The sequence below is a fragment of the Morchella sextelata genome, assembly GCF_020137385.1.
Source record: "Morchella sextelata strain SCLS chromosome Unknown scls_2, whole genome shotgun sequence".
In the NCBI taxonomy this organism is placed as follows: domain Eukaryota; kingdom Fungi; phylum Ascomycota; class Pezizomycetes; order Pezizales; family Morchellaceae; genus Morchella; species Morchella sextelata.
Window position 1 is genome coordinate 2,838,503 of NW_025408617.1, and position 27,601 is coordinate 2,866,103.

General features: G+C 49.2%; 10 protein-coding genes across 10 annotated transcripts; 6 read left to right on the plus strand and 4 right to left on the minus strand.

The window, feature by feature from the left end:
- Window positions 1–2,142: 2,142 nt before the first annotated feature.
- H6S33_006006 (uncharacterized protein) lies at window positions 2,143–2,936 on the plus strand (the record flags this gene model as incomplete). The annotated part of the gene is made up of 2 exons (XM_044837415.1): window positions 2,143–2,210; window positions 2,267–2,936. The coding sequence occupies 2 exons, from the start codon at window positions 2,143–2,145 to the stop codon at window positions 2,934–2,936; spliced, it is 738 nt and encodes a 245-aa protein (XP_044699315.1).
- An 881-nt stretch (window positions 2,937–3,817) lies between these two features.
- On the plus strand, window positions 3,818–5,464 carry H6S33_006007 (uncharacterized protein; the record flags this gene model as incomplete). Its single annotated transcript, XM_044837416.1, has 3 exons — window positions 3,818–3,965; window positions 4,027–4,165; window positions 4,219–5,464. 3 exons carry the CDS (start codon window positions 3,818–3,820, stop codon window positions 5,462–5,464), a joined length of 1,533 nt encoding a protein of 510 aa, XP_044699316.1.
- Window positions 5,465–7,239: 1,775 nt separating this feature from the next.
- On the plus strand, window positions 7,240–7,509 carry H6S33_006008 (uncharacterized protein; the record flags this gene model as incomplete). Its single annotated transcript, XM_044837417.1, has 1 exon — window positions 7,240–7,509. The coding sequence occupies one exon, from the start codon at window positions 7,240–7,242 to the stop codon at window positions 7,507–7,509; it is 270 nt and encodes an 89-aa protein (XP_044699317.1).
- Window positions 7,510–8,081: 572 nt separating this feature from the next.
- On the minus strand, window positions 8,082–10,861 carry H6S33_006009 (uncharacterized protein; the record flags this gene model as incomplete). Its single annotated transcript, XM_044837418.1, has 6 exons — window positions 8,082–8,419; window positions 8,474–9,764; window positions 9,836–10,081; window positions 10,153–10,601; window positions 10,702–10,736; window positions 10,857–10,861. 6 exons carry the CDS (start codon window positions 10,859–10,861, stop codon window positions 8,082–8,084), a joined length of 2,364 nt encoding a protein of 787 aa, XP_044699318.1.
- Window positions 10,862–14,835: 3,974 nt separating this feature from the next.
- H6S33_006010 (uncharacterized protein) lies at window positions 14,836–15,328 on the plus strand (the record flags this gene model as incomplete). Its single annotated transcript, XM_044837419.1, has 2 exons — window positions 14,836–14,875; window positions 14,931–15,328. 2 exons carry the CDS (start codon window positions 14,836–14,838, stop codon window positions 15,326–15,328), a joined length of 438 nt encoding a protein of 145 aa, XP_044699319.1.
- A 1,525-nt stretch (window positions 15,329–16,853) lies between these two features.
- Window positions 16,854–17,696, plus strand: H6S33_006011 (uncharacterized protein; the record flags this gene model as incomplete). Its single annotated transcript, XM_044837420.1, has 5 exons — window positions 16,854–16,864; window positions 16,932–16,986; window positions 17,050–17,155; window positions 17,234–17,542; window positions 17,602–17,696. The coding sequence occupies 5 exons, from the start codon at window positions 16,854–16,856 to the stop codon at window positions 17,694–17,696; spliced, it is 576 nt and encodes a 191-aa protein (XP_044699320.1).
- A 684-nt stretch (window positions 17,697–18,380) lies between these two features.
- Window positions 18,381–20,767, minus strand: H6S33_006012 (uncharacterized protein; the record flags this gene model as incomplete). Its single annotated transcript, XM_044837421.1, has 4 exons — window positions 18,381–19,488; window positions 19,553–19,996; window positions 20,056–20,275; window positions 20,659–20,767. The coding sequence occupies 4 exons, from the start codon at window positions 20,765–20,767 to the stop codon at window positions 18,381–18,383; spliced, it is 1,881 nt and encodes a 626-aa protein (XP_044699321.1).
- Window positions 20,768–21,842: 1,075 nt separating this feature from the next.
- Window positions 21,843–23,608, minus strand: H6S33_006013 (uncharacterized protein; the record flags this gene model as incomplete). The annotated part of the gene is made up of 3 exons (XM_044837422.1): window positions 21,843–22,670; window positions 22,737–22,995; window positions 23,136–23,608. The coding sequence occupies 3 exons, from the start codon at window positions 23,606–23,608 to the stop codon at window positions 21,843–21,845; spliced, it is 1,560 nt and encodes a 519-aa protein (XP_044699322.1).
- Window positions 23,609–24,363: 755 nt separating this feature from the next.
- Window positions 24,364–26,294, plus strand: H6S33_006014 (uncharacterized protein; the record flags this gene model as incomplete). The annotated part of the gene is made up of 2 exons (XM_044837423.1): window positions 24,364–24,377; window positions 24,431–26,294. The coding sequence occupies 2 exons, from the start codon at window positions 24,364–24,366 to the stop codon at window positions 26,292–26,294; spliced, it is 1,878 nt and encodes a 625-aa protein (XP_044699323.1).
- Window positions 26,295–26,833: 539 nt separating this feature from the next.
- Window positions 26,834–27,532, minus strand: H6S33_006015 (uncharacterized protein; the record flags this gene model as incomplete). Its single annotated transcript, XM_044837424.1, has 1 exon — window positions 26,834–27,532. One exon carries the CDS (start codon window positions 27,530–27,532, stop codon window positions 26,834–26,836), a length of 699 nt encoding a protein of 232 aa, XP_044699324.1.
- Between the last annotated feature and the right edge of the window lie 69 nt (window positions 27,533–27,601).

Genomic DNA, 27,601 nt, shown 5'->3' on the forward strand with positions numbered 1-27,601 from the left:
CAGAGGGCAGTAGACACGGACAAGAATTTAATGAGATGGAGTAGATTATCGCGATGGTGATGATAGTGGGGGGAAGGGTTAATGTGAGGGGAGAGGGGGGGCTGATTCCTCTCTCTTTGTGGGGGGGGGGGGGGGGGGGTTCGTTGGGTCCAGAGAGGTGATGTCGGAGGAGAGAGGGATTGGGGAGAGGAGGGGAGCAGCAGTATGTAGGCAGCGGCGACGGCTGTAGGTAGAGTAGCAGGAAGCAGCAGCAGCAGCAGCAGCAGCAGCATTAGAAAGTCTGCACTCTCTCACACACAGTTTCTCACTCACACACCCGTTTACATCTTACGTCCAGTAATATCTCGAGAACTCACTCACGTCCACTTTATGTGCGTGTACTTACATCTACTCAACACATAAATTCCTGAGTATTGTATGGGTGACTGGCAGCCTGTCTACAACCTACATCTCACTGATCCACTGATCCACTGATTGCGCCCAAGGGCGCCTCGCCAAACAATCCGTGACTAAGCGGAGGAGAGGGAGGGTGAGAAGAGAGACTCTTTTGATGCGCTGCACCGCGGGACCTCCGACAGCCTCAGGTAGAAGAAGTTCACCAAACATGACCCTACAACTTGTGCAATTGGGAGCGCTGAACAGGCCATAATTCAAGAGATTTCTTTCTTTTCTCAGACCGGTTACATTTCCCTCTCTGCCCTTCTCTTCCGGCGACTTGTGGTCCTTCTTCCCGTTCACTTGACCCCCCGGCGTCTTCGTTTCTCTGTCGTTTCTCGCATATCCGAGACAGCAACTCGGCTCACTGCTGCTGTTGCTGCTCATGATGCTCACAGTCACCACCCCCCTAACCGCGACCCCCCCGGTCTATGTGTAGCCCCCAGTTTAGTATATGTAGTGTAAATTTCATACCGGAGTACAAGTACACAGAATACACTCCCTCTCTACAAAACATGTACCTACATGTGCCTGGGCATATTAAATTCTTTTCTTCCGTGCTTGTTCTGCTTGTTGAACTCTTCACTACAATGTACCCTCCTGATCACTCCCCTTCTCCGCCCTGTCTGTGGGGTTGATCATGTTGACTTTCAACGGACCTCCCCCACACAGCCAACAGCGCAGCACATCCACATCCACATCCACAAAACCCCCCATCCCACTCCCATCCCTGCTCGCTTATCTCTCTTTCTCCAGATCTCGTCTCCGCATCTGTGGCTCTCTGCCCAGGCACTGACAGCGTCATCGAGCAGTACATTTGCAGGGAGCATTATCCTGCACACTGTGATCTGACCGTATGTACATCTGTCCAGAGCACAGCAGCAGTGGAAGGGAGCAGAGTGCCTACATGTTCCATCCTGTGATCTAACCACAAGCATGACCGATAGTCAGGAACAGATTTGCGGCTAGCAGCTAGCTTGCTCAACGCTCACTGGCCAGTTATCGAAACACAGGCTGTCTGTCCATCTCTCCTATTCCGGAAACAAAGAAATGACCGTTTTGCAAGGAAAGTCACACGCAGATGTTTCATCGATGAGAGGCTCTTTGTTTGCCAGTTTCTCACCGTGTACTTCAAGAGAACATATTCTCGCTCTCTTTCATCTCTCTGCCTTTCTCTCTTTCCTGGTCTTGTCAGCTACACGATAAAGTACCGTCCCGTTCGTCTTATCCTCCAGCACCGGGTACTTGTGTCGTTTCTTTAGGGCCATAATTGAGGCAGGACCTCTCATTTTCCCCCACAATACAATCATTTCTGGTTTTGCTTTTCAAGATATTGATATCGATATATTCCTTAGTCCCAATATTCAAACACGCCGCTGAACCTGAGCAATTATTTACTACTCCCAGCCCCCAAAAATAAAATAAAGGAAGGAATCGAGGATACCAAAAGAGGTTTGCTGGACAAGGCCCATTGCCCATACCAAAGAACAGACATCAAAGAAAGAAGGGAAAAAGGAGCGAAAAAGGATACTTGTTCTCAATTGCATACTAGCAGGAGGAGAGATATCGAAATGACCAGAATGACCAGCCTCACACTCCCTACCAAAAGACTAACTATCTCCCCTCCTCACATCACTTGCCAGCTTCCCCGGGCCGCTCATCCACCACCCACACCCTATCCCTGGGTTTGGCGCTGCCACCGCTGCCATGCCGGCCGCCGCTTCACAGCGTCAAACAGATGTCTGGGATGCTCACATGTGTTTTGTACGAGGTGTGTCAGTGAATATGACTACTCGGGCTGGGAGAAATGGGGGGCTTATTATAGACATAGATGCTCCACAAAGGAGGGTACCGAAGAGGTTAATGCAACAGGAGACAGGTGCGATTACAAGAGGGATAACCCTGAGGATGAGGACCAAGAGGATGATGATGAGGAAATTTCATCGTTAGACGCATTTGAGTTCGTTGTCCCCTCGACACCTACCATTGGTCATACGCAGCTTGACAGCGATTCTGAATCCTCTGAGAGTGAGGACGAAGATCAAGAGAGATATGCCCTGACTCCACCAGGAAGTCTCTTTATCACCCACAGCAGCCACGAAGTCAATGAAAAATATGATGCCGATGATGAAGAGGACGACTTCCAGTGGACACTGTCGCCTCCCCGACCCTATTCTCCTACTACTGCTCAAATGGATGTCATACCTTTTCTCTATATACACAGAGAAGAATGCGAGCGTCTAAATACAAGCGAAAACGGTTGGGATACTGTGCTTCTGTCTCCAACAAAGCCTACCCATATCACCGGATATAGCAGTGTAGAAGAAGCAAGGAATGCGTTGTATAATAATGGCGAGGAGGGGGAGGAAATGAGGGATTGGTCGGGGTGCTTTGGCCCCATTAGTGCGAAGGGCAGTGAGACAGCGATGTGTGGGGATGAGGATGATTGGGAACAGCCGTTATGGAGTCCAGTGTTGTTGACCTGGGATGGGTTCTTTTAGGTGGTAGGAAGTTAAGCATATCCAGATCCAGGTAGTTGTGGTAGTGGTATGAATTTAACCCTTATTATCTAATTATCTTACATTATAAAATACTACGGTATTGGCTTACCGTGTCCCATATTTCTCTCCATGGTCATTATATGCCAGGTATCTCTTGGGCTTGATCCCTTGGTGCTCGGTTCCTTACGGTGCGTGGATACATCCTATTCGCGAGGGTGAATAGACGTGAGAGCTAGCCACATCATATGCTATCACTCGCCCACTGTAACCTTGCTCGCGGCCCTTCTAAGCTGCACGGGACAATTGCCACTCTGATTTACTACCCCTGACTGTTTTTCTTCTTAATGATTGAAATTGCTATATCCCATGGCTTTGTGGTTGTTAACCCAAGCTAGTGAGGGTCAATGATACGCTACTCGCCAATCGAAAGAGGTGAATCAAGCCTCAGGTGATGCGCTCGCAGACATACAAATAAATAACAAATAACGACACCGATAGCACAAATCTCCTTACCACCAGATCCCAAGAAATTGCAAGTGCTCGATATAAATATATATGCCCCGAATGCGGTATCAGAAATATTTAGTAGGAGGATTAGTTAGGAGCATCTTTGCGCTAAAGAGCCTACACCTATATACTACCTGCGGTTCCTTTAACTCAACATGGTCATGTCTCCGCTCAAAGTCATAGAGCACTTTGTGAAAATACTCTACCTCTTCAAACTACGCAGCTGGATCATTTACAGAGAACTTTAACTACCCTGTTAATGATCGTCGCCAAGCCAGACCCCCCACCATCTTGCGTTGAGGCTCTGCCAGTCAAAAAAAAAAGAAACCGGCCCCTCCGTCATTGCATGACCATCACCCCACAATCAACTCGCGATGCTGGAACTACACATCTGGGGACCTTCGTTCGGCCTCCCTTCGATCGATGCGCAATGTATAGCTGCAATCGCATATCTAAACCTTACGCTCTCAAAAGACCAGTGGACGGTTGTAGCTTCTAGTAATCCTTTGTTGTCGCCCAACCGTACGTGATTGTTTCTACGAGTACTCCGAAGAGCTGGTTCTGATAGTTAGCATTTATATAGGAGAACTCCCAGCTCTGCGAGACGACAGAACATGGGCAACTGGCTTCCGCGGTATCGTTGAGTATCTCCGTAAGAAGACCGATGGACAGGCCGACCTCGATAACTTCCTCTCTCCTGTCGAGAAAGCTGAATGCATAGCGTAGTCTACCCTCTTTCATCTCTTCTAAAACCGTTCTAATACCCTCAATACAGCTTCTCAGCCTTTCTCGAGACCCATGGCCAATCTCTCATAGACCTCTCCCTCTACGTCTCCCGCAAAAACTTTGACTCTTGCACACGCTCAATATACGCCACCCTCTTACCCTTCCCAATGCAATACTATATGCCTGTACGCCTACGTTCACAAGCAAAGGATCGTACAGCTGGCCTCGGAGTCACCGCGCTCGATATCGACGCCGTCGAGCCCACCCCCAAAGCTCCCGAAGCTGGCGAACCACACACCACCGCCCCTCCAGAACAGAAGCCGACGTCGATACTATCAAGCACCGAAGTGGCAGTGACATTCAAGCTGATGGACCTTGTGGCAGACTTCCTAGAGCCATTGAAGGCGCGTCTAGGTAACGAGAAGCACTTCTTTGGCGACTACCCAAGCTCGCTGGACTGCCTGGCGGTTGGGTACCTGGCGCTATGCTTCTACCCTGAGCTGCCACAGCCGTGGTTGGCAAACGAGATGAAGAAGCGCTTCCCTAGGATGTGTGGCTACCTTAATGACCTGAAACCGCAGCTGGTAGGTGAGTTTGTGGATGCGAAGTCGCTATTGGCGTATACGCACGGCGGCGAGCGGGTTGCGTCTATGCTGCCATGGGGCGTGGCGGAGAGGGGTGATCTACCATGGATGTCAATGTTCTTGGTAGAGAAGGCTTTGGACGCAATGGGCTGGGGAAGGAGTAACGAGTTGAGGAAGCAGAGGATTAAAGAGGAGGAGGAGAATATGGATCCGATGGATCTGGAGAGGAAAAGGAAAGCACAAGCTGCCGCAAGAAGACAGAGGATTAAAAGCGTGTTAACGGTCGCCGGTGGTGTGGCGACATTTGTAGGGTATTGTGTGTGGATGCTGCAGACAGGGTCACAATATCAGGCGGCAGGTGAGGACGTGGGCGAGGAGGGTGAAGTCAAGGAGTATATAATCGTTGATGACGATGGTCAGGAGGAAGATGATGAAGAGGAGGAAGATGAAGAAGAGGAGGAAGAAGACGAGGAGACGAGGAAGGCAAGAGAAGCGGAGGAACTGGAAATAATAGAGAGGATGAAGGGAGAAAGTGGAAAGAACGCTTTCGGTCTTGCAGGCGCGATATTGGGACTTAACAACCCAAGGCCACGGCCGCAAGTGTTCAGCCCTGAGGAAGAGGAAGAGATCGCGGAAGACATTCAGGAGGAAGAAAATGAAGTCGACGAAGCCATCGCAAGGGATGTAGAAGAAAACATCCAGGACGTCTGAATAATCGTCTAAGCCCTTTGTATATAAAAATTCTTCAACTGTAATATAAACCATTATTTGTACTTAAAGATATTCTACTCTCCTGAATTATACTGAATAAACGATTGGATATGAAACGACTCCCCGGGGCGCACGTGACTAGTTTAATAGTTACAAGTGAGAAACAAGTATAGCGAACAAGAGGGTGGCCAGTGGGCCTTGATGTACGTCGTGGTAGATTGTCATGGCAGGGTTAGGTCTCCTAGCTCGCTTTACCCTCACCCCCCTTAAGTATTACTTCCGGGCCTCTGACAATTGTGTTTTTAAACTCATTGCCATTTTCTAGAGCCTATTGGACCCTCCTCGTGGGTTAGGTGTGATATCGATTAGATCTCTGGCCCCGTAATCGCAGCTTGAACTAGGTTCTCGCTCATGATTTGGCCTCCCCCCTCTCCCCGCCCCCACCATGGCCAGGGCCGGATGTAGGGTTATGGCTTAGCGAAACTTTTTCTTTTATAATATAGTAGATGCTTATGTAGTCCGGAATTTAATGATTGTAATTGACCTCTCACACAAGCGCCTGTGGTAAATGGGACGAAAGTCTGAGTGTAACTTCATGTAATTTAATCATCCAATAGTATCGCTTGTCGTCTTGGGCTGTATACTATAAACTACAAAAGACCTGGGATTTAAGGTCACGTTTATGGCACCTTATGAAAAGTTGACGCGAGAATGTTGATGTTGTCGAGGGGATAGTGACGGAAAGCACAGTCGATCAGTACTTGTCGATCAGTACTTAGATTCCGAAGCCTAGCTACTGATAGATTGAAGATCGTAGTGGAATACTGTCAGTTACTAAGCTCTCATAGCATGCTTGGTCGCAATGTCATCTAGTGGTCAGCAGGGAGAGATTGTAGACGAGTGATATTTCATGATTCAGGAAGATCTTCATAACCAACGATACCGTGGCCACACTACGTGACATAAAACCCCTTTTTTGTCATTTTTATCTCCTAGGAACTATTAAATAGTCATAAATATGATTTCTTCTCGAGAAGCTCAACAAAATAGGGAGGAAAACAATGCCAAAACCGGAGGATTAAGTCCCTTTGCTATATATAGTCATTGCAGAAGCAGCAGAGCACCCAGGCCTATGAATACTAGGTTCAATCTCTCGCTAAAACCCCTTTTTTATCCTTGTGCCTGTGCACTCCCTAACTAATAGCGTGGGCTACAGAGCCCTGGCCTGCTAATCCTAGCGTGGATTACCTCCTCAAAACATTGCTTTCCACCTGTAACTACACCCTTGTAGGTAGGTGCATGTACTTCAACAATCCAATTCTGCTTGGCAGCGGTCTCATCTTCCTAGGCATATTCGTCGGCGGAGCACAGTACCTGCTCTCCCAATCTCACCAACTCCATTGTTCTTTCTGACCAGGCGCGGCTACCACACACATCGACCCTAAACTACCAATCCGCTGTATATATAGATATATATAGTCAGCACCCATTCCTCTCTCTCTCGTCCCCTCCCTCAGATATATCAAACCGCAAACCCGACAATATCCAACGCCAATACCCAACCACTAACCCACGCTAGTCCCCATCGGGACCCTCACTTACCTTCACCAAGCTACCCCTTAGAGCCAAAGGCCAAAGCCAAACCCAACCTAAAATCATTACCATCAACCACTCCGATTCCACCTCCACGAACCAATCGGTCTCCCTCGCATACACAAACAAGCCCTACCTCACTACCACCGCCATATCAAAAACCCTAACCCACAAACCTCACCATGAAGCCCAGCTGGCCCGAGTTCCCCAAGGGGAAGGATTCCAACGTCACTACCCCCGAGGAGGGCAAGCAGGTGGAGGACGTGGTGGTGGCCGAGATTGACTACGAGGACCAGCACCTGCAGAGTGCGGCGCTGCTGAAGGAGGTGGCGGGAAAGTACGATGCGTGGCTGGCGGCGAAGGGTGTTGCGGAGGGGAAGAGGGGGGAGATGTTGAGCAGGAAGGAGCTGGTGGAGGGGTTTGCGAGGGAGGAGTTGGGCATCTATTTGTAGGGTGGGGATGGAGGTGTGTTGGAGTACATGCGGTCCGGGCTAGAAATAGAAAGAGTAGAGCTGGCCATGGGCGAATGGTTAGGTTTTTTCTTCTTCTTTCTTTTTGAGTTGGAATTGGTGAGAGTATGAATTGTGATTGTAAGAGTATACTAGCTGGGTTTCGTTAAGGTTTTCGTACATATAACGGACACAAACAAACATAAACAGCTGGGGGGCAGAATAGATACAGAGATAATGGGTTGTAGAAGTCAATCAGCAAAATAAGCAATGCAAGCAATCAGATCAAGTGTTCAAGCAGTACCTATTTATACATTGAAGCGAACGGGACAAAGCAAAATTTGCGAATTAATCTCTCTCTCCAAGCTCAAACAACGCAATAAGGAATCAAAAAAAACATAGTAAAGTAAAAGAAAAGAACGCAGCAGCGCACAGCACACCCATCATGATACAGAGACACCATACAAGACATAGCACCCAAACAAACACTGCAGAAAAAATACCGACACTGATGTTACAACCCCTAATCATACCAACCATCCATCATCCAAATCCAGTCATCGACAACATTAGTCCTACTTCTTCAGCTCGCCATATCGGAAGTAAAAATTCAACGCCACGGCAATAAACAACAAGAGGCAAAGCCCCGTCGGCCCATACTTGTCGTGGTACCTGACGGCTCTCCTCTTCGAGATCTTATCCACACGCCACAGATACAGTCCCATACTGTACAGCAGTGCCACGACAGCGACCGCTGTGAACCCCCATGCAGAATACAGCGAGAGGCGGTCTCCGAAGTTGAGAAGGGTTCCGGCGATGGCACCGAGGTAGATGGAGAATTCGAACCAGGAGAGGAAGGTTCGCTCGGCGGCGAAGTAAACCTTGGGCTCAACACGGACGGGGACGAAAATACCTGTTATTTGTTAGTTATATATCAAGACCAGGGAAAGAACAAAGGATGACTTACGTTTGCCTGGAGGTGCCTTAAACTTGCGGGCATAGACCATGCCCTGGACCGGCGCCTGAGGATTCAGAGTATCTACCTCTGTGCTCCTAGGCTTAGGAACAAGGCTCTTCAGCACATTACCAGCCTGGAAGAGTCCGTCCATAACGACGCTCTTAAGCGGCTTGTTCCGTCTCCCGTTTCTCCTCTCATTGGCCTCATCGTAGGAATCTTCATCCTCGCTGTCATAAAGCTGGTACTCGTCTCTTGGCTCTTCATCCGCCGCACGCTCCTCCTCATCAAGCTCTCCGCGGGCACCCCCGCCATTGTGCGTCCTCTCAACGCGATCAGCGTACTCAATGGCGCGCTCGGCAGACCTGAGCCTCTGAATGTTCGTGTCCTGGTCGCTGAGATCCTCGTCCTCGTCGGAATCGAATGGATCGTCAGAGGTAGAGATACTAGCGCTGTGGCTTGGCCTCTCAATTCCGTATCTGTGGATGGGGGGCTTGCGGATATCGATGTGCATCTGGGGGATCCAGAAGGGCAGGAGATTGATCTTATCCGGGAACAGCGTCGCAGATCCGTGAATGAACTTTGAGAACTTGGGTACCGCCTCTACGAGATGGGAGGCAACCAATTCACGGACCCACTCTGGTGGCTCCTGGCCGGCTTGGGTCTGGAGCTTGACTTCGAGAATCGCGTATGGGAAGCGCTCAATGTCTTTCTCGGGGAGCTGCTTGAAAGGCCAGTCGATTCCGATGTCCATACGACGCCAGTTCTTGCCGGAACGGATGGTGCCGTCCCAGTTGTCCTCACGGATCAAGGAGAGCTCGGTATCGAGCGAGATACGGACTCTAGCATCACCAGGAAGCTGGAAGGCAGTACGGTTGTAGAACGACCTGACAGCGGGCTGAAGGCGCTTGGTGATGGTTGTGTACTGGACCTCTCTTGCGAGCGCCTCCAATTGCTCGATTTCCTTGACGCTCTTCTTGCCCTCCTTGCGCATCTTCTCGAATGCTTGACCGACAGTGTACTCGCCGTTGAGGAACGCGTTGACGTTCTTCTCCTTCAGCGAGAAACGGGCCTTGACTGACTTCTCACCGGTCCAGTCCTCACGATGGGTTTTGCGCTCAACGAAGATTGTGGAGACGTCCATCCCACCATACCAACGGAGACGGACGGCTTCGGCACCTTCATCTTTGCGGAGACGGCCAGTGTAGAGGTCGAAGTCGCTGTTGTCGTAGTAAATTGAAGAGATTGCGGAGTCTTGTGTCTCGAACTCTTTGTTTGGGTTGAAAACGAGCACAGGAAGATGCTGTAATCAAAAAAAACTGGTTAGCAGCTATTGAGCTTGGGGGCGCGGCATATAGCAGAAGCTCTCCATACCTTCAGAATGATCAATTTCAACTCTGTGATATTATCCGGGTGCACCCAGTACTTTGTAGTCTGCCTGATAAAGTTCTGCTGCGACCCACCAGCGCTGCTGTCACCCTGCGTCGGGCTTCCTCTCGTCCTGACCAGGTCATACAACTTTGAGAGCTTGACAATAAACGCATCGTAGTTGTCCTTGAAAAACGGCTTCGCATTCAGACGAGCCGAGAAGATCGGTCTCAGCATCCATCCCGTTTGTTTCTACCCGCCGCGGTAATTAGCCATTGCCCCCTCAAAACACCCAATTGCGCAAAAAAAAAAAAAAAACTCACATCATGCTTCTTAATAATCTTCTGGAACCCCGTATAGTTCAGCTGCGTAAACTTTGCCAGATCATGCACATCCGCAATGATATCACTCAGGTCCGCCTCCAGCATCTCGAAGTCCTCCTCCGTGGGGCCTGACGCCTCGTCCCCATCCTCGCCCTGCGCACCGGGCGCCGCATTCTGGCGCCTCGCCGGCGGGCGCGAGTCTAGTTTCTTGACCACGTCCTCAACTTCCTTCTCAGACACCTTGATGCGGCGGACAATGTCGCTGGAGCGCAGCTTCTGGAAGTTGAAGACCCGGTCGAGCTCGACCTCGAGGGCCTGCACAAACACCTTCTCGTCCTCCTCGGTCCATTGCGTGGGCGTGGTGGTGGCAGGGTCCGTGCCGGCGGGGTACAGACGCGATTTCAGCTGTGACTTGAGGTCGTCGTAGGCGATGTACTGGTGGCTGTAATCTAGATTCGGGCCGTTGAGCAAATTTTTTCATGGAATTGTGTGGTTTCTTTTTTTTTATCACGAGAGTGGGAATGTGGGGGAGATTGTAATGAATAGTACCTTTGATCAGCGACGTGCGGAGCTGCTGGCCGAATCTACGGTGGTGGGAAATCTACGCATCAGCACATTGTCTCTGGAGCAAGGATCAATTCGCGTGGCATCTGCTCGAGACGCGAATTAAGGGCTCGTGGGCAGCAGAACAGAACGGAACATACTTCATGATGGGCGGTCTCTAGGGTTGTGCACGAGATGAGGTCTTTTGTTGTTATTGGGGGGTGTGGGCGTTGCAGAGATCAGATTAGGTGTAGGTGGAGAGAGAGGTAAGTGAGGTCAGTGGAGGAGAGGAAGAGGAGCAGCAACAACAACGACAGGTAAGAGAGTGAGAGAGTGAGTGAGTGAGTGATTCCCGTCTCTCCTTCAAGTAACAGGCGAGAACAGAACAGCGGAATTGAGGTGCTCCAACAAAAACACAGTGTGTAACTTCACACGGGAAAAATTCTCACTCGGAGAAGGAGGAGGAAGATGAGGAGTGGGAAAAGAAAGAAGAGGAGTGAAGTGAATGGCGGAGGAGGAGGAGAAGGGAAAGACGGACAGCAGATGGGGCAGACGGGCACGCCCACACTTGCTTCTTTCTGCTACTGATGCTGCTTGATCTTCCTTCTCTACCTCACCTCTCACCTCTCACATTCATTCACATCTCACTCATCGATTGCGACTGGTCGGCTGGCCCTTCTCTCTCGCTCACAAGCAAGGATGGCCGATATGCGGCCCGATGCACTGCAGCCTCTTGGCGCCTATCGAGCGCCGTAAACGTGTAATCGCACCAGGTCTGAATCTTTCGTCTATCGGCCTTTTTTTTTCTCTTCAGGTTCTTCAGTTCATACAGTTGATGCACTTCATACACTTCACATTTGGTCACTCGAACGGACTCGACATCGTCAATTCCGTCCGATTTGGAAGAGCCAGTTTTGCTCTATAGGCGATTCCCGGCCGATCAAGCCCTTCTACAGTTTCCGGTAGAATTATTGCGAAAGTCAGAGCTAAAAGAGTGGATTTTGTTGGTCTGTGCTCGTAGCAAAAATCTTTGAAAAGCCAATAGGACTATCGGGTCACGGGGAACCCACTTTCGCAATAATTCTACCGGAAACTGTAGTTTCCCACCGCAAAAAAATAAAAATGGGGGGGGGAAAAATGAGTTGACAAACTGCTCGCGTGCCCTGCCCGGTATTATGATAAGGTGCCTGCTCGCCTACCTGCCTGTTGGCATGGCATGGCCCGCCGCCCATAGCTATTTCTCCCGGGTCTTAAGTAGAGATGTCCGGCCCATCCAGATATATACCAATTCAGCCGGATATCCGAAACGGACCCTCATATCGACACTTTTGCGACCCAGAACCTAACCGGCGATCCTGTGAGAATTACCCATCCGCCGGTCTGCTATATCCGTAACGAAGGGGGGGCATGAAGAAAAGAAAGAGAGAAAAAATGGTAGAAAAGAATATAGATCTGAAACAGAGCGCAACTAGGACGAATTGCTAGTGCTCGGAATGAGCTTGACAGCTGGCTGGCTAGGCCAGGTCGGCTTTGTGCCGACAAGATGAACCCGGGAGCGGGACCCGTGGTCGGTGTTCAGCCATGGGGAGTAAACTCAGGGTATTCCGGAGGGGTCTTCAAAATCCCCGAGAAAAACCGTTGTTGATCTGAACAGCAATCGCTATTATCATTAATCTTGTGTGACGGCCTGTCATTACTCGATTGGAAAAAGCGCTACTATGCCAATCTCTGCCATGATCGAGATTATTTAGAATCGGGCCCCATGCAGCGCCGGTCCGGTTTATGACAGGAATTTGGATTTGCCGTGGTGGAGAGGGCTACAGTTCTTTTCATAATGCCATTGTGCAGATAATTTTATGGTTCGTGAAGGGGAGAGAATTCTGAATCGACAACGGATATTCCGACATTGCATTCAGTGCAGCGCAAAAACCGTTCGTAGACCTAGCTTCAATCCTGCGATGTGACTTTTAACATCACGAGAGCCATCCCTAAACCTTGAGTTTGAGGGGATTTTGACGTTTCCAATTGCAACGTTATCTGGTGTCGTCTGAACCCGAGGTCGAGTAAGGCGTTTCGCATGGGGTCTTAGGTTCTGCGGGGGTGACACTGCAGGTATAGTTAATGTAAGGGGACTGCAAACTGCATGTACTACTTGAATCTACTCTATTAGTATCTCGTATCTCCGAACGTTACATGCATTGGACTGGATAACCAGAGCTCGAGTGACACGCTATGAACTCAAATCTCAACACGAGCGTTTAGTCCTCACGGCGACTTCTCCTCGTGTTTTTTTGCTTGTGTATGTATTAGTAAACCTTTCTCCGGTTGCTTGCGCCCGTAACTTCTTTCTTTGGTGCATAGCGCTTTTATCGCCGTGTACGTACAGGGCGGGACTAGTAAATAAAACATATCCTCCTGCGTTAGTGAAGGTTGATTAGCCTCTCCGCACAGTCCTTTAGAGACTTTGAAGATAAAAGCGGCAACAATCGCCAGACTGGCAGTCTTGATAGTCTCTTAAAAGGTTTTGACTATTGAGATGGCACTCACGCCCAGCCAAGCATTCACTCATGAGTGATTTCCTATGACGCATGAGAATCCACTGGGAGGCGTGGGGAATGGAAACACTCGAGGTGGCTTAGGCGCATGTAGGTCGCGATGCATATCTATCGTCTGGCCATATCCTTTTCCTTCATAGTGTCCATTGTGTTCTTGCGATGCAAAACCCTGATGTCTGTCTCTTTTCAGCGATTTTTGTCGCCGGCATTGTCCCATTTCTGCATGCAGCGTTTCCCCGCGCGTATTCAAGTCGTCATTCCGCTGGCTGTGGCTTCATCGTCTCCTTCGACTAGCTTCTAGCATCATAGATAGATGTACCTATGGTTATCTTAAACCAAGGAGCATAAACGCTAGTGTTGGGCACGAGCCTGTTCGAGACGAGCCTGACATAGAGCTCGAGGTGGCTCAGATTGTGGAAAGGGGGGCTCGGGATGTTCGAGCTCGGGAGCATGGCTCGACTTCCTATTAGTATAGCTGAAAATAGTAATTTCCATATACCTTTTTCATTTCTAGAATCTATAAATAAGAAAGAAAGGAAAAAAATATTGAATTGGCTCCGTCAGGGATTCGAACCCAAGATCTCCCTGCTGTCGTCATAAGTTTCCTAAATCAGGGTGCATAGACCACTATGCTAACAGAGCTTGAAGGTCTGCCTGCTGGGGGAGATAATAAGCTCTAGTAGCAGTAGCAAAGAATGAATGACTTAGGCTAGCTCGAGCTCTGATTAATATAACTGAAAATAGTCATCTTGATATACCTTTTCATTTCTAGGGACGAATTGAGAGAATCTATCTTCGATATATTTATTATCCAGCTTTGCCAATATTAGCTCGAGTTGGCTTGAGCTCGTAAAAATGAGAGCTCAAAGTATTCGAGCCTAAAGCTCGAACCCAATGCTCGAGCCAGCTCGGCTTGTGCCTAACACTAATAAACGCCCGGCGGCCACTACATGTAGTCTCAAGGTCCAAAGATCCACAGGTCGAGCTAGTACCATCTCTAGTCGCTGTTACTCTATGAAGTGGCCTTCAAAACGGGGATGGGGCTCATCTGTAGTGTTTGCTCACGTCCGAAGTAGAGCATTCCAGGTGTTGTAGTTCTCAAAGATTCTCGCATGTGCAGTCGCTCTGAGGCCCACGCACCCATACCGGTGGAGAGACACATTCACTGGAAGGTAACCTGGCCGAAAGCATGAGACCGAGAGACAGCCGGTGTGCGCTGCCATCTGAGCATCACCTACCAACATCACCTACCAACATCACCTACCAACATCATCTACCAACATCACCTACCAACATCACCTACCAAAATCATCTACTAATACCACCGTCATTGCTATTTAAACAACGATTCACCCCCCTCTCCTGCCCCTCTCATTCTCCAGGCATTAGTACTAACAATAGGTTCATACCCATCCTCTCCTTTGACCACTGCACATTACCTCCGCCGCTGGCATCAGCATGAAATGTAGAATGACCATCCAACCATACTTACTGACAGCAGCAGTGTGCAAAGCAGCAGTAAAACACGAATCACGCCCGTTTTGCTACAACGAGAACATCAATCACTCAATTAATCGATACCACAATGCCACCCCTACTCACCACCCCAATCTCCCTCCAAGAACGTACAGGCCCGCTCCACCCCTCTTCCAAATACCACAATAGCTAACCAGATAATAGGAGACACTTCCAAGTCCTACGTTGCCTTCAATAGAGATGCCGCCACCTGGTTTAAAGACGAGCAGACAGTCGAAGCCGCACTATCGGACATTAAAAACCTCATTAGTATTGCGAAGGAAGAGGAGTTTGATGGACGTAGGCGTAAGACTGCTTTCGACCCTCGTGTTGCTCTCGCGGAGGAGACGTTGAGGCTTGGGGGGTGCGAGTTGAGGAAGGCGTTGCCGGGGGAAAGGAGGTTTAGTAGGCAGATTACTGCGCCGGACAATGGGTTGAAGCAGACGAAGCTGTGTTTTAAGCCGCTGAAGAAGGGGGGTGCCGGTGAAGGTAGTGGGGATAGTGGGGCTGCAGGAGAACATGCGGGGGGAGGGCTGGGTGAAGGACCGGTCAAGAATCTCTAGATCTGTGTCGATCTAACGTTAGAGGCGTTCAGACGTCTACTTTTATAGGCAAATGAATTAAAGAATGTGTGCTCGCACAACGTGAGACGCACCCATATACAAATGTTTTATGTCAGCCAGCGCCGCTGGGATATAGTATCTTAAACATATCCGCATGCTAGGTGATACTATTGGATGAACCATGCATGAAGAATTCGGGTATCCAACAAAGAGGATGAATTGCTATACTAACTAGGATCTCGCTGCGTCGTAACCATATTAGAGATAATCATTCCGCACCACGCTTGGGGAGGTGATTCCATGCAGATCATGACCGACTGAAAAATGAACATTCTTAATGTTTTCCGTCGGAGTTGAGCGTGTGGCACGTGTGTCGTGACAGTAGTCACTCTCGAGTGATATTATATGATTCAACAATGTCTGGCCCCGACCTAGTGAGCCTAGGGGAGGATGTGGTAGCCTACCCACCTCATACTTTAGAGAAGAGGTTCTTAAGTTACGAACGTGGTTGGGGATTTTGTTCTCTCCCATGGAAAGTGGAGTTTATCGTGGATAATATAGCTACATGACATATATAGCTTCTTTAGAGAGATTGCCGCGCGCCGGGAAGGGTGGCCAGGGGTCCCGGATTGAGTGGCTTTACGCCTTTTCTTGTATCGCAGCTCCCTTGCTCTTCACCCGCTTCTTACTTTACTTACTCTCGCTTCCCCTTATTCTTCCAAGGTGATCAAATGGAGTACTTTCCATGTCGAGTGATACTTCATGAATGTATATAGCGCTAGTCGCTTGTGTAGCTTCAGTTCTGCGGCCGGGGTGGTGTAGGAATGTTACTAGAAGTGGAGACAGGAGAAAATAAATACTTGTTAAAGTAATTAAACAACTTCACGCACGACTAGAGCCACTAGGCGCATTGTGATTGTCTCGCTACAACTTAATGCAATGACCATAATTTCCACCCTTGATTGATCAATTGACTACATGTAGCTATAGAGAAAGTATTGCTGCTAACCCTTGATGCCCATGCCAGCCAGGGTGCATGCTCACAAAGCCTATGACCAACTATGGGCGTCTCAACACAACTCTCGCAGTCTTTGCTTACACACGGGTGATAACAACTACCTATTCTAGCGACGCCTGAAGCAAGAGGAGCGTTCGCCCCGTCACACCACCGATCGTCACGCCCCATCACTCGCCCCGCCACAGCAACGACCCCAAAAGCCAATGATCGCTGGAGCACCTTTTCCTGGAAAGACTTCCGCATTGGGCAGCGCATCCCCCCTGACGTCACGGGCGGCGCCGGACCCTGCAGGCGATGCGCAGGGATCGGTTGCAATTAGCCTGCGCAACCCCTCGCCGACCCGCAAAGTTCAAACCCCACCACCGGCACCGCTGCGAGTCTGCTAAGCAACAAAAGGGAGCTGTTCTGCTGAGAATTTTCACAACCACCGGGCTGTTACTTCTTCGTCTCCTCCACTACACACATTCCTTCTCTTTGATACTCTTTTTTCAAGGAAAGTTTGTCACAATGCTTCGTTGGTAGGTTTGCTGCTCAGCGCACCCCGCTCCGTGAGAATAGTGGGAGTTAATGGGGTTGTGGGAATAGGTATCAAGCTCGCCTGGCAGCCCGGCCATTGCTCACTCAATGCATCACCACCGGTGTAAGCCAATCCAATCCGCCCCTCACTCCCTCAGAATGCACAATTGACTCTCCAAACCCTCAGGTCCTCTTCGGCACCGGCGACATAATCGCCCAACAAGTCGTTGAGCGCAAAGGCCTCGACAACCACGACATCATGCGCACCGCGCGCATGGGTGGCTACGGCGGCAGTATACCTCCCCCTCCCTCCCTCCCCTCCCCTCCCCTCCCCTCCCCTCCGCACCACTAACCGCGCACCGCACACATAGTCATCTTCGGCCCCATGGTCGTGCACTGGTACCGCTTCCTCGAGCGCTCAATCAAGTTCCCCGGCAAGCCGAACGCCGAGATTGTGGCACGCGTCGCGTGCGACCAGCTCATCTTCACGCCGCTGAACATGCTGTTCTTCTTCTCGACGCTGTCGGTGCTGGAGGGCGGCAGCCCGGCGGAGAAGTTGGACGCGAACTACTGGACGGGGCTGAAGACGAACTGGATGGTGTGGCCGGCGGTGCAGTTGGTCAACTTTAAGTTGGTGCCGTTGAATCATCGGTTGTTGGTGGTCAACTTCATCTCGTTGGGTATGTGCTTTTTCTGTTTTTGCTGTCCGGGCGGGAAGTGGTGCTAATGGTGCGTGTAGGGTGGAACTCGTACCTGAGTTTCTTGAACCAGCAGGGTGCGGACCCGTCGGCGGTTGAGAGGGCGGAGAAGAAGGTCGAGGCGATCTTGGACTAGAGACCATGGGTCTATCGGGATTAGAGTAGAGGGAGGAATCGGCGTTCCTGTATGTTTCTTTTCTTTCGGTCTTTGTGGGCGGTCGGGTCGCAGTACTATATATATCACAGAAATTGATTTCTGCTGCATAAAAATAAGAGTTTGTTTTTGGTTTGTTATCTTGAGCTTGCACTTTGTCCATGCAGGATAAACATTGGTGTCTATTCGACTGCATAGTAAGTGTAGAGATGTGTATAGAAGTGGAGGTTTCTAGCGTGGCTTCCGAATAGAAGACCATCTTGACACCACGCCACGCGATTGTACCGCTGTAAATTTGTATCGACGCCATCTAAATCTCAACGCTTGTTTGTACCTATCGTTTTGGAGTTGTTTTGATTTGTCTGCAATTGCAAATTGAGATTATCACTTTTTGCATTTTAACGAGTGATAGACTGTGATTATATTGATCCAGCGCACACGGGGTTTTATATCCGCACTGTCAGCCAGCTTAGGCGTTGGATACACAGACCGCTAAGGTTATGTTGGTTCTTCTTCGGCTGTCCCACCGAGAGAATCGCATGCACCCACCACAAAGAACACAGCTGTACGTACGCCTGCTGTATTATACAACCACAAATTTGCTAAGCTGGTGGTATTTATTCTATGTATGTACATCCCAAAGACCTTTTCTCTTCATATTCCCTCTCAGCTTTCTATCGGTGGAGGATTTAAACCAAAGATATCCCATGGGTTATCCCACGACACAAATCCATCACGATCACCAAGCATACCCCAAAAGCTTTGATCAATTGGCACCGCATCCAAGTCTGCCCAATTCCACGTTGCTCCTTCAGGTGGATGTACCTCCACCGTCGGAATATCTCTGTTGTTTTGTACCTCTGCAGCCTCATTGTCAGTACTGATGTTGAAGTTGCAGAAAGGTGATCGGCCAGTGCTAGCACTAGTATTCTCACCATTCTCACCATCACCATCACGACTACCACTACCATTTCCATGTTCACCCTCTGCCGTACCAACTGACTTCAACTCCGCTCTCTCAATCTCCTTCTTTTCCCAGATGGCGTCATAATACAGGCCGGACCCCATGCGGCTCCTCATCCTCACCGACTTCCCCCACCACCCGTTAGCACTCTTTCCACCCCCCCCAATTATCTCTACAAATTTTGCAGCTCTCATTGATTCATCTTCATCCACCACCGAGAATCCCTCTAGTAGCGTGAACGCTTCCCTTATGTGGTTCTCCGCGGTCTCGATCGCCTGCGTATCCAGTAGTGGTGACGGCTCGCGAGTATGTGAGAATGCTATTAATTTCAGCAGCCACAAGGACGCGAACACCAGCGAGCGATTGATATAGGTTGGGTAATATTGTAAGACTCCCTTCTTACGCTCACTGGAAATGACTGTGATAAGCTTTACAGCAGTGCGGAAAGCTTTGATCATTACGCCTGAGGTCTCCAAAGACCCTACGGTAGATTGGATATCCTCATGCATGACAAAAGTCTGGATGTGCAGTCGATTTGTAAGCAGAAGGATCTCGCTCTCAGGGAATGAAGGGTTTGAGGTGAGGAGAGCTTCAAGCTCGCTGTCAAAAAGCTGCACAAGGGACCAGCGGGAGGAGGGCTCAATGAGACCCGTGGCACTGAAGGGGTTATTGGAAAGTGCTGGAATGAAATTAGAGCAGGCGGTGGCAATCATTAGATGGTGCTTCAGCTTTGGAGGCAGCTCGACGGATGGATTTCGAATCGTGAAGTCCGGAGTGATTGTACAGGGTACGCCAAGCTTGAGAGAGAGTCTATGGATGTGAGTATGTGTCGAGAGTTTACATATTTTTGGCGAACCTTTTGAGGGGCACGTACGAGAAATTGATAAGGAAACAGGCTATCCAGCTCACGGTTCTAACTTTTAGATCATCTCGAGAGAAACATTTCTCCCGGAACTCTTGGGCAAAGCCGGGCCTGTGGAACCCATTCTGCATAGCAAGATGTGTGGCAATACCACAATATAGCCAGCTTCCATCGTCACTCTGCTTGCCGAATGGGAGTGGCCATGAACCAAGGAGAAGGAGAGCTTGGATACCCATATCGAGAGCCGAATTATTTGGGTTTATTGATAAATCAGCAATGGATTTTCGTATCGGATCTACAAGCTGTTTGTGGAAATCCCTAGACATTGAATGGGCATTGTGCCGGGTTACGATGAAGAGAATCGTTTTGAAGAGGAGAGGAGACTCGGTGTATATCGTCTCTATTGGGATCGTGGGGTTGATTATAGGTAAGTGCGGATGATAGTTTGCATGGTATCTATAAACCAAGATTAATTATAGTTCCCCATGGACCATGCACAAACGGGGCATAATTACTCATGAAAAAGTTCTATCATCCACTCAAGTGCAATATCAACATCTGCTACCCTCGCTGGAAGAAGAGAACTATCTAAAACTGGAAATATAGGCGCGAGTGTATCTGCCTGAGTTTCACTTGGAGTGCTTATAGTTTTCTCTCCATCAATAGAGGACTGCCAATGCGCCGGCCTGAGCTCTAGCTTCTCCCGCATGGATTCCAGCTGCTTGGATACCTGCTCTAACCGTCTTTTTTCCTCGGTTAGTTATATCAAATGTAAGCAATTTCGAGAGATCTTTTGGGATTTGATAAGATAATAGCAACAATGTGGTTGCACATATCAAGCCCAAAAGATCACTGGGCATTGCTTGTACCACAATGGGAAGTTCATACTGTTTTGCCGGTGTCCGTTTGAACGTTGGATCCACCTTACACTGAAGATTATGACTTGCGCATCTTGAACATGGCGCTGGAAATTTACTCGGCCCGTCGCATCGTAGCTTTGAATTACGAATTAGACCTCTCCTGGACACGGATAAATGGGCATGGCATATAGAGTCGGAGAGGTATATATCCTACCTTCTGCTGGCGACATGTAGTGCACGCGTTTTGAGTCCGCTTACGCTTCACCTGGCCGCCGGTGTTTGCTGATCTCGTAGTGCTTCTCCGGGCGGTCTTCTCTTTCCCGCCGGTGTCGCCGTCGCTAATGATTGATGGTGTGGTTGAAGACATTTTGTTCTGGTTTTAGCTTGGTCACTAGTTTCAAGCAGCACGTTCTACAGACAGATAAATCAGAGTATTTGTAACGCTGGAGAATAAATCTGGATTACGCGGCAATGGGGGGACAGCCAAGGCGGTGATAGCTAGCTGTCGGCCTCCGGACTGGCGAGGTGAGGTTGAAGATGTTGCCAAGACTTATTGGGGCTGATTCTATGATTACTGACGGTCTGCGGAACTGCCTCCGACGTCACGGCCAGGGTGCCTTGGAGAGGTTGACGGAGATTATATTTGTTCTAGAAGGTTTTATTTTGAGGTATGGGGTACTGGCAATGAAGGCACCGAAGAAAGGGGAGGGAGGGGAAAACTCTTGATTAGATCAAGCTTCTCGTATTCATCCTGAGACAATTAACTACAGGGTCCTGGGTAAAACAAGCAATTGACCCTGGTGAGGTTGAGTTGATCTCTCCCTGTCGCTCCAAGGCGTTTTTAGGTTTTTATATCATGAAGCTTTGATTGATGAGGCTTATAATTTGATTGGGCTAGATTGTTAAAGACTGACACTAGGAGTGTTGACAGTTACGAATATAGACTAGCCTGGGTTCTTTCGCCTGTTTCAGCTAGGAGCTAGGTATCAATGATACTATTTACCATTTCGGAACCCTGCTTGTAATTGCAGAACTATGGATAACGCAAAAGAACAGTACTAGCTCCTAACTTAAATTTAGAGAGAAGACGACAAACTTTGATAAGAAACAGAAGGAACTATCGAAACCAAAGGTGGGCAGGAATACAAAATAAAAATCTAACTAAAAGAATGTAGTAAAGGAAGAACTTAGAAAACCATTTACAGAATCGAACTAGCTTGCAATAATCGCAGAACTGTGGACAACGAAAAAAGGATAATTTTCTCAAAGTGCTCCTAACATAAGGAGAAGACGATAAATTTTTTTATAAGAAACAGAAGAAACTATCGAAACCAAAGGTGGCTAGAAATACAAAAGAACTACCTAAAACCAAAATAATGTAGTAAAGGGAGAAGAAAACCATTTACAGAATCGAACTAGCTAACATCCCTGACTGCATACACTCAAAGTGTATAAAAAAAGTCTGGATGGTCATCCCCAATAATATCATAACTCACGTCTCTCAATTTGGCCGCTTTCTCCCCCCACTGTTTTCTCTTCTTCTCCTTGTTCAACCAGGTGAGATACCCATATATTATCGCGCAAATCAACAGCGAGCCTCCCACCGCTCCCAAGCTGGCGCCATGCCCCTTGTGGTACAACGGTGGATCACTATACGCCTGATTCCCGCCAATCCCACACACCTGACCTACAATATTCATGAGTGCCAGTGTCGTTCCGCGCTTGGTGTACCCCACCACATTAACCACCATCCACATCAGCGTCAGCACCGCCGCGGGGAAGCCCCCCATCGCCAACAAACACGTCGCCGCAAACCGGGCTTGCAGCGAGCTCGTCACCAACTGCATTACATATCCCACCACCATCACACACAGCGAAATCATCAGCGGGATTCCACGGCGGTTGATCTTGTCCGAGATCCAACCGGCAAACAGCGTCGTTACGGCGCCGCACACATAGACGATGACGGACATGAGCTGCGCGTTCACATTCGAGAAGCCCAGGCCGAGAATGATGTCGGGCATGAAGTTCGAGAGCGATGACATCGCGAAGTGGGTCCCGCCGGCGAGGAGCCCCAGGAGGATGACCTTGGGGTCGAGGAGCGCCTTCCAGACGAGATTTGGGCGGAGCTTGGTGTCGGCGGTGTTGTGTGCCGCTCTGGAGCGCTTCACGAGGAGGTCTCGTTCTTCCTGGGAGAAACCGAATCTTGCTTTATCGGGGATTGAGGGAAGGAGGAAGAAGACTACAAGGGAGAAGACCAATGGGACCAACTATGAAACACACTATGAGTATGATGTCTTGAGGAAAGGGAGAAGTGAATAGAAGGAGATACATACCCCTTCAATGAAGAAGATCCACTTCCACGCAGGCCATCCATTGACGCCGTTAAGTGTGGTGGTGATAGCATAGGAAATAAGACCATTGAATGCACCAGCCAGCGAACTGGTGGCCTGGAAAATGGAACCACGGAGTGCAAGCTCGCGGTATGTATACCAGAAGGACAAGTATAGGATAGTACCCTGGACGAAAGCCTCTGCGGTACCAACAAAGAACCTGAGTGCGAGGACAGCAGTGTAGGTGTTTCCCTGAAGGTGGCTATATATTTACCATCATTAGCCGAGAGTTCGATTCATTATAAATTAACGGATTGATTGTGGGTAGGGAATGTGATATATATTTTTTTGATTAAGAGTGTTTACAAATACTAAACTACTCAAAGGAGACCAAATGCTTACCACATAGTAACCAAACCCCACGCTAGCATAGCGCCACCAAACTGCACCGGCGCACTTAATAGATGCAGGAACAACGTACCCGCAGGCTGAAAGACCGTGTAGCCCACGAGGAAGATGCTCCCCAGCATGGAGTACTGGCTCGGCGTAATCGCCAGGTCGTCGCCCATGCCGGCGATCTTCGCATTTGCAATATCGGAGCGGCCCATGTGCGCGAGGAAGTTTACCGTAATCAGGATGGGCAGGATAAACAAATCGATCTTCCACACAAGGCGCCGCTCAAAGGCGCTAGTGACGAGTGTGGAGATCTCGGAGTCCGGAAGCCCGTCCTTTTGCACTTGGATGGAGTCAGCGGTGCTCGGAGGGGTCGGGCTTTCCGGCCGAGCTTGCTGGCTAGCGTCTATTGGCGGGGCGGCCATGGATTCTACTAGTTCTAGAGTAGATTCGAGATTGTCTCGATTGTTCGGTGACGCCATTGCTTGATGTCAATGATTGTGAAAATGGGAAAATTGATGGAGTTAACAAGTTCTAGAGTTTTCAATGGCCGGTATTCGGTCTTGTTGTTAACTATAATACTGAGTCGATAGGGAATGAAACGAATTCATCCAGGTCTTATAAAGCCTTCATCTACTCTGGTAGATCTACAGCGAAAACCCTCTGAACCATCATTACCCCAGTTCACAAATTCCTCGGGGAAACTAGGGTTCCTACCACTTTGGGTTGCCGCGTAATGATATTCTAGCCAGAAATGGCTTAGCCCCCCATAAAGCGAGATTCGCTTGGGAAGCCGAAAGTAGGAGTCAATGATAAGGCTTGGCACCCTCTATTTTAGGGTTTTAACTCACTCAACGGCAACTGCTCTGGGGGGGTGTTTTTAAGCATAACTAAACACGACGGAGTAGACTACGCGGACTTACATAGAGTGCGTGGAGCAGATCATATCTTCAATAGAACGAATATGTACTGCCTCTTAGCAATGCATGGAACCTGATTCGACAGACATTGCAGCTACTCTACTCCTCTTGCCAGGGGTTCGGTCTGTATCGTGTTTACTTGTGTGCACAGATGTAGCCGGATACACGGAAGTAAAAGCGAATTTCGCTTGGGCTCTTTCTCATTTTTGTAGCTATAAACTGGTAGAGGATTCCAAGACATTTTTTCCTAACATTATTAGTTGCACTGTACTGCCCCCGAATACCTAAAACCCACATACCTACAGCCTATTTCAAACATGTCTGAAAACTGGTTAGTAAATCATTACCCTTAAATTAAGCTCATTTCTCTAACAACCCTAATAGCTCCAATGAATCCTCCCAAGAGGTCAAGATCCTTACGCCCATAGGCATGCTAGGATATGGCTTCTCTACTCCCCTTCTTAACTCCAGTATCCTCACCCACCGCCCTGATGCAATAATTATGGACTCTGGCTCTACCGATTCTGGCCCTCAAAAGCTAGCGCTTGGACAAACCACTACTCCCAAAGCTTCCTACGTCCGCGACCTCACCCCCCTCCTTGCGGCCTGCCATAAGTATAAGCTCCCCGTCATCATCAGCTCTTGTGGCGGTGACGGCTCCAACGATCACGTCGATTTATTCCTCAACATCGTCAATGCCCTCTCGGAAAAACATGGATACTCCTTTAAGGTCTTAACCCTCTACACCGAGGTTCCCAAACCTATCATCCTACAGCACCTCGCTGCTGGTAAGATCAGTCCATGCGGCCCGGTACATGCACTCACACCAGAGCTACTCAACGAAACTCCTCGGGTGGTCGCTCAAATCGGCCACGAGTCCATCCTGGCGGCCATGGAATCACATCCCGATTTTGATATCATTCTGATCGGGCGTGCGTACGATCCGGCGCCCTATGCGGCCTTTTGCTCTTACAAGAGCGGGGGTAGAATAGAGCTAGGTGTAGGCTACCACATGGGAAAGATCATGGAGTGTGGGGGCCTCTGCGCGGTGCCAAAATGTAAGAGTGCCCTGGCAACGGTACGAGAGAATAGTTTTGATATTACACCGCTGGATGAAGGGGCGCGATGCACCACGCTGAGTGTGGCGGCACATACGTTATATGAGAAGGCGCGTCCGGATATACTGTTGGGACCTGGAGGGTGTCTAGATTTGACCGCATCTGACTACAAAGAGCTGCCAGATGGAAAAAGTGTCAGGGTCCAAGGAGGCTTGTTTGTTCCGGCCCCTGCGGGCAAGTACACACTTAAGCTCGAAGGCGCGAGGTCGTGCGGGTATCGGAGTATCTTTATTGGTGGGATCAGAGACCCAATACTTATCGCTCAAATCGAAGAATTTCTCCAGAAAGTTGAAAAGTATGTCACAGCGCAGAATCCCAGCGTGGAATACAAAATACTCTTCCACACTTATGGCAAGGACGGCGTCATGGGCGCGTTTGAACCCGTCATCGAACCTTCCCCACACGAGTTGTGTATCATTGGAGAAATACAGGCAGAGACGCAAGAACTGGCTACATTGATCTGCAGCACTGCAAGGGTTGCTTGTGTTCATGGCCCATATCCAGGGCAGCTGGCGACGGCAGGTAATATGGCAATGCCATTTAGTCCGTTGGATATTGAAATGGGGGCTGTGTGTGAGTTCAGTGTGTACCATCTGATGGTGGTTGAGGATCCCGATTCATTCGTTAAGACCGTCGTGGTTGATATCAATTCGAGGAAGGAACCTCGAATAGAAGACGAGGACGTTGATGGTCAGAGCGCGGCCGGCCCGGAGAAGAATTCAGTTCATTCAGCCCCTCGTCCGTCTCCGCCAATGCCAGAGAAAGTAAATAACAACAGTAAACCAATATACCTATCCGACGCCGCAAAGGTTATTCGCTCCAAAAACGCTGGCCCATTTGAGTTGACACTTGACGTGATGTTCCCAGCCACCTCGGCGCATATATACCACAAGATCAAAGCTGCAGATCCGCCAGTGCTCTCAGCTGGAGTCATCGCAGAACTGTATCAAATGAAAGGAAGGGAAGATGAGGTTGTTGCGGTTTGGTGGGATCAAGCATTGGCGTTCAAGGCCACTATTCCAAGGCCAAGGCCTAGTGGTGGTTTTGGTGAAAGGGATGTGCATGCATCCCAGTTTCACGCGCCGTTGTTGGGAGTGAAGATAGATCATTTGAATTTGGGTCTGGAGTGATTCTAGGGGACCTCGTATTTGTCATGGCGCTGGAAGTACTGGTCGGGGTTACGAATGAATAATGATGGAGGCGAGGTTGCAACCTGTAAGATATTAATATTTAGCAACCGATGTTCGATTAGATCAGGATTAAAGATTGTTTTTCGGTAAAAGGTCTCAAAGAGAAGAGAGGAATGCAGCGTTTGATTTATAGAGAAATTTCAAGTGTCAAGGACATATTAGCAAACAACGTACTTAAAAACTTTAACTACAGTTTTATCCGTTAGTATAAGTTAATTCCGTATGTTTAAGGATCTTTTCATAGAATATCACTCGGTTTGAGTACATGATTATCGAGGATATCAATTCATCATATCTATACCCACGTAACTTCAAAATATTATTGGTATAAAACACATCATATCCAGCGCCCCATTCCCCGACCCAACTAATACCAACTCCGGTAATGCCAAATAAACAAACGAAATCGTGCAAACGACTGACAAAATGCAAGCTGATCCATCAACTAGCCATCACATGCACACCTAGCTAAATACCAACTAATGGTGGGGATATCCTCCTCTGCTACCACCTACCCTCACCAAGCCCCTAGTTCCATGTATGTGCTCCGGCCCATGCCCATGCCCGTGTCCGTGTCCATGATGTTGCTCAACTGGACCGTGTCCATGTCCGTGGGGTACCATCGCTGTGCTCGGTCTGCTATTCACCACCGCGGTGCTTGGTCTGTTACTATGCGTTGTCGCCGTGCTAGGTCTCCTATCCTGTGCTGCCGCTGACGAGATTCTCTGGCTTCGTCTGGCGGGGGCCACGGATGCATGAGCTACCGTTACATGTGTATGCTCCGATACATGTGTATGCTCCGTGCGGTGTGTACCGCCGCGATGCCCAGGCTGCACAACCTGCATTCTCCGAGTTCCATCATGAGCAGATGGTTGGACAGTTCTGGGGCTGGCTCTATTGAGAGATGTGTTCATAGCAGTGAGGGCTCTCATGAAGCTGGGCCGGCTGCTAGGCTGTATCATAGAATTAAGGTCCCGGCGGGGAGCGTAAGAAGCACTGTGCCGTTGCTCAGGTGCGCGAGAGCTGTGGCCAGCACCAGTACCTGTACCGGTGTAGCTACGGGTTCGGGGACCAACACGGGGACGTTGACTGGAGCTGCGCCGGACTAGGGCAGGTCTAAGGGTAGTTGGTTGAGTCATGTGCGAAGTGCTGCCGAACTGAGTACGATTGCTCGACATGTTATGGGAAAAGGTGGATGTTTTTTTTTGGGGTGTAATATTAGATATTGATGAAGGGTATAGCTTTCT